The sequence below is a fragment of the Hyla sarda genome, chromosome 6 (genome assembly GCF_029499605.1).
Source record: "Hyla sarda isolate aHylSar1 chromosome 6, aHylSar1.hap1, whole genome shotgun sequence".
NCBI lineage: Eukaryota > Metazoa > Chordata > Amphibia > Anura > Hylidae > Hyla > Hyla sarda.
In genome coordinates this window covers 182495620-182505267 of record NC_079194.1, presented here as the reverse complement: position 1 = coordinate 182505267, position 9648 = coordinate 182495620, and the positions used below count along the sequence as shown (strand labels likewise).

The 9648-nt window shown below is 41.9% G+C and overlaps 1 protein-coding gene across 2 annotated transcripts in view; it reads right to left on the bottom strand.

The window, feature by feature from the left end:
• Nucleotides 1-468: 468 nt before the first annotated feature.
• The window catches only part of LOC130276523 (sulfotransferase 2B1-like), a 30670-nt gene continuing 21490 nt past the window's right edge, over nucleotides 469-9648 (bottom strand). The window contains exons 4-8 of one of the 2 annotated variants that reach the window (XM_056526009.1): nucleotides 8677-8803; nucleotides 2688-2720; nucleotides 2483-2577; nucleotides 2055-2235; nucleotides 469-1689 (exon numbers count right to left, since the gene is read on the bottom strand). In XM_056526009.1, the coding sequence (XP_056381984.1) occupies nucleotides 1574-1689; nucleotides 2055-2235; nucleotides 2483-2577; nucleotides 2688-2720; nucleotides 8677-8803 (552 nt within the window). In that variant the 3' untranslated portion in view covers nucleotides 469-1573. The remainder of the gene's footprint in view (nucleotides 1690-2054; nucleotides 2236-2482; nucleotides 2578-2687; nucleotides 2721-8676; nucleotides 8804-9648) is intronic. The other variant, XM_056526010.1, reaches the window with a different exon arrangement.

Below are 9648 nucleotides of genomic sequence, written 5' to 3'. Positions count from 1 at the left end.
CGGAGCATCGTTACGTCAAGGCTCCGCCCCTCGTGACATCACGGCCCGCCCCCCGTCAATACAAGTCTATGGGAAGGGGGCGTGGCGGTCATCACGCCCCCTGCCATAGACTTGCATTAAGGGGACGGGCCGTGATGTCATGAGGGGCAGAGCCATGACGTCACGCTGCTCCGGCCCCTGTATCGCCTGTCATCACACACAGAGCGAACTCGCTCTGCGCAGTAATGATGGCGGGGTGCCGCAGCGGCGATCCCCGGGGTCCCCAGCAGCGGGACCGCGGCGATCTGACATCTTATCTCCTATCCTTTGGATAGGGGATAAGATGCCAGGGGCGGAGTACCCCTTTAAGGGCTCAGGCCATTTTGGCCTTGAGGACACTTGAGATTTTAGTTTTGCAACTTTCTCAGTATTTTGTTATTATGCAGTACACTTTATGGTAAAAATGATACAGTATGTCCTCTTTATTTTGTAAGTCAATGCAAAAAAAAAGATACCCAATTTATATAGTTTTTCTATTATTGTACTACTTTAATAAGAAGTCAAACTTTATTAAACAAAATCAATATATTCAAAATTGTCCTCTTATGACCCCAATAACTTCTTTATTTATCCATATATGGGGATGTATGAGGACTCATTTTTTGCACCATGATCTGTAGTTTTTATTGTTAGCATTTTTGTTTTGATAGTTCTTTTTAATTGCTTTTTATTAATTTATTTTTCTGATATACAGTATGATGTAATAAAAAAAAAATCTGTATTTTCGGACTTAAGTAGTTTTCTATGTTTACACCATTCACCGTACGGGATAATTGACAACAATAGATTGGTCATTTCTGCATACAGTGATACCAAGTATGTTGATTTATTTTTATTTTTTACTTTTTTTTTTTTTTTTGTAAAATTAAAAAAGAGGGGGATTTTATTTTTATTGGGTGAGGGACTTATTCACTTTTTAAATTTTTTCACACTTTTTTAGCCCCCACAGGGGACTGTTTATTGCAATCGTTAGATGGCTAATACGGTTAGTGCTATGCACCGGAAACAGAGCCGCCGCATTGCCGCAGATGCAGTGATCAATATTGATCATGGCATCTGAGGGGTTAATGGCAGACATCAGCACAATCACTGATGTCTGCCATTACCTGCGAGTTTCTAGGATTTGCAAAACATAGTTGCCATCTTACAAAAACAGCACTACACCTGTCCCCACTTTGCATGTAGGATTACAACTCTGTTCCTTATATTTCAATAGATATATTGAATATTCTTAGCAGATGTTATAAAATTTTACGGGATCCACCAACAATCTATTGTGGAGTCATATAGAGGCGATTCGTACTCCACTGGGAATGCTGAGAAGAAGGACATACAAAGTTGCATTTTGGTGCCCCTAAAAGTTACTTTGCATATCTTTCCCTTTCCCTCCTGACTAAAGCAATGTCCCATCTGCTTGTCCTCCCCTATTACTAACCAACTGCAAGCCCTATCATCTGTAATGGAAATGGCAGCTATTGCTATCTGCATTAAAAATTACATATGTTTTAAGCCCTTGGTTTTAATCATTCGTCGATCAGTTTAAACTCCAGTCAATTTGGAGATCACAATCCGACATCTTTTCTTTATAAATCCTATTAAAGTTTTCATTCTGCTCCTCTGTCAGGTGGTTTTTCCAATCTCCGACTACCCCTATTACAGAAAAACAAAGTTTAGTGAGTAAGGTTTCACAAGTTATTTGACACCAATGACACCCCCTGCAGCTTTTATAGGACCTAAGGAGAAGAACTGCCCAATGTTTCTGACAAGTTCCTTCCTCATGGGCTGTCTGAATCTATACAGGGCTACCCCTTTACATAGACACTATAATATTAGCAAGCAATAGGTACTTATGATCTTTTTTTTAATTTTTTTGACAAGTCCCACACATATACCCAATAAGGCCTACACCTTTACCTTTATATTTGTAACCACTGCAACTACAACATTTTCACTTGGAGTTGTGTCATCATTCCCAACATTACCCTGAGGGCCCCACATTTACACATGATACCCACCTTTCCTCATGAACTTGCTCTTCTCATGATCGAGAATCTCAGTGGGTATAAGTGTGTAGTTGACCATTACATTCTGACTCATGACAGAAAACCTGCAATGTTGTTCTACCTTATCCACCTCCTCAGAGTACATGGGACAGCCAAGGAAGCCACACACCTTCTTTATTGATCTTCTTAAGTCCTATGAAGAAGTGTGACAAAACAGATCAGTGGATATGGCGGGTGTTTTTTTGTTGTTGTTGTATGTTTTTTTCTACTGACTTCTAGACTAAAGAAGCCCACTGCACTTGTATCTATTACAGCTTCAGTTTTTACCTAAAAAACAAAAAAAACCTTCTGAATCTCCTTGAGTTATGTTACATTTAATGAAGTGCTGATGTACCATTTAATGCAGTAAATATGTACTGTAAATTAAATTCCATACCTACCTTATGCATATTTTCATAAGTCAAATAAATGATATCCAGGTTCTTTTTTTGACCGTACCAGCCTTTCACATGGTCAAACCATGAACCATAATACACTGAAACATTAAAAAGACAACATTTGGACACAATATATGGCACACAATACTTTCTAAAAAAAAAAAAAAAAAAAAAAGATATCATGATGCAACTGTGAACACAGCCTTACATTTATTCTGTGTTTTTTTGTCTGCAGAAAACTCTGGAAATGAAAGAAAAGGTCATCATGTGTTTGTATAGTGGAATTATTCAGTCAATGTATGGCAGTATTATTTAGTCAGTGTAGGGGCTATCCTTTAATCACTGTAGAGAGGTTTTATTTTAGTCAGTGTAGGGGTATCCTTTAATCACTGTAGAGAGGTTGTTATTGTTTTTCGTGGCATGATGGTGTCTTTATTCTGTGAATCAGTACCATTATAGTGATACCTGATTTATAAAGTTTTTTTTAATGTTTTTTCCCCTTTTTTCCCCTTATTTGTGCTGCCATGTTTCACTATAACTTTTTTATTTTTTTGTCTGACTGCATTGTGTAAGGGCATATTTTTTTTGAGACATTTTGATTTTTTTTCTACATTTTACCAAATTCATGAACAATTATTTTTGTTATTTGTTTGTTTGTTTTAATGGCGTTCACTGTGCATTATGAATAACATTATCATTTTATAGTACAAGTTTTTATGAACGTGAAGATACCTATTATGTATAGGGGGTCTTTTGTTTGTTTTTTGTGTTATAATACAGGGCTTTATTGGAAAGAGGGCATTTATTCATTTTTTTTTTTTTTTTTTTTTTTACACTTTACTTATTGAAAAGAATTTAGGGGGAGATCAAAACATGTGTAGAGGAAGAGTGGTGCAGTTGCCCACTGCAACCAATCAAATAGCTTCTTTCATTTTTCATTGGTCTCTTTAAAAATGAAAGAAGCAATCTGATTTGTTGCCATGTGCAACTGCATCGCTCTTACTCTACAAAGGTTTTGATAAATCTCTCCCTTTATTTTCATACTTTTCACCCAGTATACTGTACTGCAGTAAATCTGTACTGCGGCATAGTATAACTGTCAGTGACACCTCTGTCCATTTTAGGAACTGTCCAGAGTAGGAGCAATTCCCCATAGCAAACCTCTTCTGCTCCAGACAGTTTCTAAAATGGACAGAGGTGTCATTAGAGAGCACTGTGGCCAGACAGAAAGGAAATTCAAAAAGAAAAGAACTTGCTGTGGAGCATACAGGAGCTCATAAGTACTGGAAGGATTAAGATTTTTAAATATAAGTAATTTACAAATCTGTTTAACTTTCTGGCACCAGTTGATTTAAAAAAAAAGTTTTACAGTGGAGTACCCCTTTAATGGGGGGTGGGATCAGGCAACATTATCAGTAAATATGGCCCTGGCTTTAATGGATTTTTATTTCTTAAATGTTTTTCTAAAATCCACCAGAATTACACCAAATATTTTTGGAGCTGGAGCTTAAATTTTGTCATTGAAATTGCATGGTCCAGCTGTTTTGTCCCTTCACCCCCATTGCAGCCGTGGTAAGTAAAACTGGAAGGGTAGATACATTCATGTTTCAAACAAAGCCATAATGTACTGCGTAATATAATACAATACAGTAACAAAATTCAGAAGGGATATTTCCTCCTTAAGCTATATACTCTACATCAAAAATGTACAATGGGTTCAAGGTGCGGACTGTTGTAGTTGTGGTGGCCCAGTACAGGAGGTGTTACCCTGTATTCCTGCTGCATTGTCAGGAAGCCTCCCTACAGTGTCCCCTGGGCCCCCTTGCATCTGTCCCCCTAGTAAATATGTTTCTAATGTATTATACCATCTAATGTGTTCAGAAAGCATTGTCACTTTAAGACTGTTTACCATGTGACTTGTCATGTGATTGTTACTTAGGAGGTACCAGTGACCAGGTGATCCCAGGGGTGACCTATGGGCTCCCTGCTAGTCTCCCTCATATAAGCCCTGGGTGGAGCTAGCTCTCTCTCTCTCTCTCTCTCTCTCTCATTCCTTACAAGTCTTTGCTGAGGTCAAGTTGAGTCCTAGAGAGTGTCCAGAGTAATAGGAGGCACAAGTCCAGTCTGCAGCCACAAGCAGCTACAAGTAAGCCACAGTCTCAGTATTGTCAGTCATCAGTCAAGTCAGTCACAGTCACAATTTGTCAACGTGGCCTGCATTAACCTCTTCAGGACGCAGGGCGTATGGATACGACCTGCATTCCGAGTCCTTAAGGATGCAGGGCGTATCCATACGCCCGTGGGAATTCCGGTCCCCACCGCTAGCCGGTTGGGGACTGGAGCCGGATGCCTGCTAAATCGTTCAGCAGGCATCCCGGCATATCGCCCAGGGGGGTCATTATGCCCCCCCATGTCGGCGATGGCCGCAGATCGCTGGACAATTCAGTCCAGCGATCTGCGGAGATTCCGGGTCAATCGGGTCTCCGGTGACCTGGAATTACTGGCTGATCGGGGCTGTCTCTGACAGCCCCGAACAGCCAGAGCCAGCAGGGGTGAGGTGGCACCGGTTTACCGGCCGACCAATCAGGGCGCCTGCTGCGGGTGTCATTCCCGCAACCCGCTCCGCCCCTCTTCCGGAGGACGTGAGCGGGTGCGGGAAGACGACCCCGGGTGCTGGGGACCCCGATCCCCGGCGTCCCTGTTGGGATCGGGGCCCCAGGAGCGACGGCCGCGGCGAGGGACTGTCCTGCAGCAGAGCAGCAGCAGGTGGTGAGTGACAGCCTCCTGCTGTTGCTTAGCAATAGCTCCCAGCATGCAAAAAGGGCATGCTGGGAGCTGTAGTTATGCAACAGCAGGAGGCAGACCACCACAACTCCCAGCATTCCCTTATGGGCATGCTGGGACTTATAGTTTTGCAACAGCTGGAGGCACATTTTTTCTATGGAAAAGTGTACCTTCAGCTGTTGTATAACTACAACTCCCAGCTTGCACAAACAGCTAAAGCGCATGCTGGGAGTTGTAGTGGTGCAGCTGCTGGTTGCATAACTACAACTCCCAGCATGCCCATTGGCTGTCGGTGACTGCTGAGAGTTGTAGTTTTGCAACAGCTGAAGGCACACTAGTTGTGAAACTCATTTTTTTTTAACCTAACTCAGTGTTTCACAACTGGTGTGCCTCCAGCTGTTGCAAACTACAACTCCCAGCAGTCACCTTACACCGTATATGCTAGGAGTTGTAGTTTTGCAACAGCTGGAGGCACACTGGTTGTGAAACACTGAGTAAGGTCACAAACTCAGTGATACATAACCAGTGTGCCTACAGCTGTTGCAAAACTAAAACTCTCAGCATGTACAGTCTGTCAGCGCATGCTGGGAGTTGTAGTTTTGCAACAGCTGGATGCCCCCCCCCCCCCCCCCCCCCCCCGCCCCAATGTGAATGTACAGGGTACACTCACATGGGTGGAGGTTTACAGTAAGTATCCGGCTGCAAGTTTGAGCTGCGGCAAATTTTCTGCCGCAGCTCAAACTGCCAGCGAGAAACTACTGTGAACCCCCGCCCATGTGACTGTACCCTAAAAACACTACACTACACGCAAAATAAAATAAAGTAAAAAACACTACATATACACATACCCCTACACAGCCCCCCTCCCCAATAAAAATGAAAAACGTCTGGTACGCCACGGTTTCCAAAACGGAGCCTCCAGCTGTTTCAAAACAACTACTCCCAGCATTACCATATAGCCACTGACTGTCCAAGCATGCTGGGAGTTTTACAACAGCTGGAGGCCCCCTGTTTGGGAATCACTGGCGTAGAATACCCCTATGTCCACCCCTATGCAATCCCTAATTTAGGCCTCAAATGCGCATGGCGCTCTCACTTTGGAGCCCTGTCGTATTTCAAGGCAACAGTTTAGGGCCACATATGGGGTATCGCCGTACTCGGGAGAAATTGAGTTACAAATTTTTAAGGGGGTATTTTTTGCTTTTACCCTTTTTAAAAATGTAAAATTTTTGGGAAAAGAAGCATTTTAGGTAAAAAAAATATGTTTTTTACATATGCAAAAGTCGTGAAACACCTGTGGGGTATTAAGGTTCACTTTACCCCTTGTTACGTTCCCCGAGGGGTCTAGTTTCCAAAATGGTATGCCATGTGGCGTTTTTTTGCTGTTCTGGCAACATAGTGGCTTCCTAAATGCGGCATGCCCCCAGAGCAAAATTTGCTTTCAAAAAGCCAAATGTGACTCCTTCTCTTCTGAGACCTGTAGTGCACCAGCAGAGCACTTTTCACACCCATATGGGGTGTTTTCTGAATCGGGAGAAATTGGGCTTCAAATTTTGGGGGGTATTTTCTGCTTTAACCCTTTGTAAAAATGTTCATTTTTTGGGAAACCAAGCATTTTAGGTAATTTTTTTTTTTTTTTTACATATGCAAAAGTTGTGAAACCCCTATGGGGTATAAAGGTTCACTTTACCCCTTGTTACGTTCCCCAAGGGGTCTAGTTTCCAAAAGGGCATGCCATGGGTTTTTTTTTTTTTGCTGTCCTGGCACCATAGGGGCTTCCTAAATGCGGCATGCCCCCAGAGCAAAATTTCCTTCAAAAAAGCCAAATGTGACTCCTTCTTTTCTGAGACCTGTTGTGTGCCAGCAGAGCACTTTTCACCCCCATATGGGGGTGTTTTCTGAATTGGGAGAAATTGGGCTTCAAATTTTGGGGGGTATTTTCTGCTATTACCCTTTTTAAAAATGTAAAGCTTTTGGGAAACCAAGCATTTTAGGTAAAAAAAATTTTTTTTTTTTACATATGCAAAAGTCGTGAATCACCTGTGGGGTATTAAGGTTTACTTTACCACCTGTTATGTTCCCCGAGGGGTCTAGTTTCCAAAATGGTATGCCATGTGTTTTTTTTTTTGCTGTTCTGGGACCATAGGGGCTTCCTAAAGGTGACATGCCCCCCAAAAACCATTTTTCGCTCCTTCGCTTCTGAGCCCTCTACTGCGCCCGCCGAACAATTAACATAGACATATGAGGTATGTCCTTACTCGAGAGAAATTGGGTTTCAAATACAAGTAAAAATTTTCTCCTTTTTACCCCTTGCAAAAATTCAAAAACTGGGTCTAAAAGAACATGCGAGTGTAAAAAAATGAAGATTGTGAATTTTCTCCTTCACTTTGCTGCTATTCCTGTGAAACCCCTAAAGGGTTAAAATGCTGACTGAATGTCATTTTGAATACTTTGGGGGGTGCAGTTTTTATAATGGGGTAATTTATGGGGTATTTCTAATATGAAGACCCTTTAAATCCACTTCAAACCTGAACTGGTCCCTGAAAAATTTGGCGAAAAATTGGAAAATTGCTGCTGAACTTTGAAGCCTTCTGGTGTCTTCCAAAAGTAAAAACATGTCAATTTTATGATGCAAATATAAAGTGGACATATTGTATATGTGAATAAAAAAAATTTATTTGGAATATCCATTTTCCTTACAAGCAGAGAGCTTCAAAGTTAGAAAAATGCAACATTTTCAAATTTTTCATAAAATTTTGGGATTTTTCACCAAGAAAGGATGCAAGTTACCACAAAATTTTACCACTATGTTAAAGTAGAATATGTCACGAAAAAACAATCTCGGAATCAGAATGATAACTAAAAGCATTCCAGAGTTATTAATGTTTAAAGTGACAGTGGTCAGAATTGCAAAAAATGGCCGAGTCCTTAAGGTGAAAAAGGGCTCAGTCCTTAAGGGGTTAAATTGATCCCATCTACTTCAGGTCCCAGCAAGTCCTTAAGGTCTCTGAGTCACTGGTCACCTCCGTGGTCCCTGGCTGAACTGTATAGACTTTATCATCTGTCTACCCTCTGTAAAGCTACCTTTATCCGTAACTTGCCGTCGGAGTCTTTATTGCCCTCGTGCCTAGCTCAGGATCCAGCGGTATACCTTTGGGTGGTATCAAGAATAAACCACATCCTGGTGTCATGAATACAAGGGGTTAATGCCATCTGCCCCTAGGGTAATTCCATCTGTCCTTTACATCACCACCTCTACCACATAGTCATAGACAACTTATGCAGTCAGCCATAATACAGGTCCAGAAAGAGTGAATATGACATTAACCCCAGTTATTTTAGTTAAAAACTACTGTATAAGTAGTCAGATCCCCTGCCCCCATCACCGCCTCTTTTTAGTATTGAGATCTGACCTTTGCCTTCTAGGAAGCATTCTAGGAATTCAGGAAAGGATCCAGTCTCTGGCAGGAATTTAGCCATCTTGTGAAAATAATAAAAGGACACGGCCACATCTTTAGGATTCCTCACTATGTAAATAACCTGAATAGACACAAATCTGTTATCAGATACACATACATACACTGCATACACTGGAAATTTCATTGTGTAAAAGAGCACTTAGGGTACATTGACATATGCATATTTTGTTGCAGATTTTCTGCAGCAGGCTTTCTGCTGCCGATTTTATCATTGACTTTGCATAAGAGGATCTGCTGTACTCTTTGGGTAGGGTCACACGTGTCATATTTTGCTGCATATTTTCTGCAGCTGATTTTGCGAATTTCATTGCGAGATAGCAGCGTTTTTCCATCTGCAAGTTTGAATCGGGGCGGGCTCTACACAGACCCCGACTCCACAGATTAACCACAGACTCCATTAAACCCAACCCAATTCAAACTTGCAGCAGGGAAAAGCTGCTATCTCGCAGTGGGATCCGCCCATGTGAATAAGCCCGTAGGGTACATTTACATGGGCGGATGTTTTGAGAGTTTCGAAAAATCTGCAACAGACTCCATTGAATGTAACCTACTACAGAAAACCTGCTGCAGCAAAAACCTACAGTGGAAAACTCACTTCTGATACGCCAGTGTAAACTTACTACAAGTCAATGAGTAGCAAAATCAGCTGTAGAAAATCAGCAGCAACATATGTAGCAAAATATACATGTGTGAACATACCCTAAGGGTAGGGTCATACATAGCATATGTCTGCTGCACATATGCTGGAAATACTCTACATATTCTCCAATGAGCAGACACACAGCGCTACCTGACGGCAGCAATGTGTGCACAGTGAGGTGGGCCTGCATGTCACAGCCATGCCAGCGTGCTCAGCCCTCCTCCAAACATTACTGCACACACAGGGCTGCCAATGGGAATGCCTGT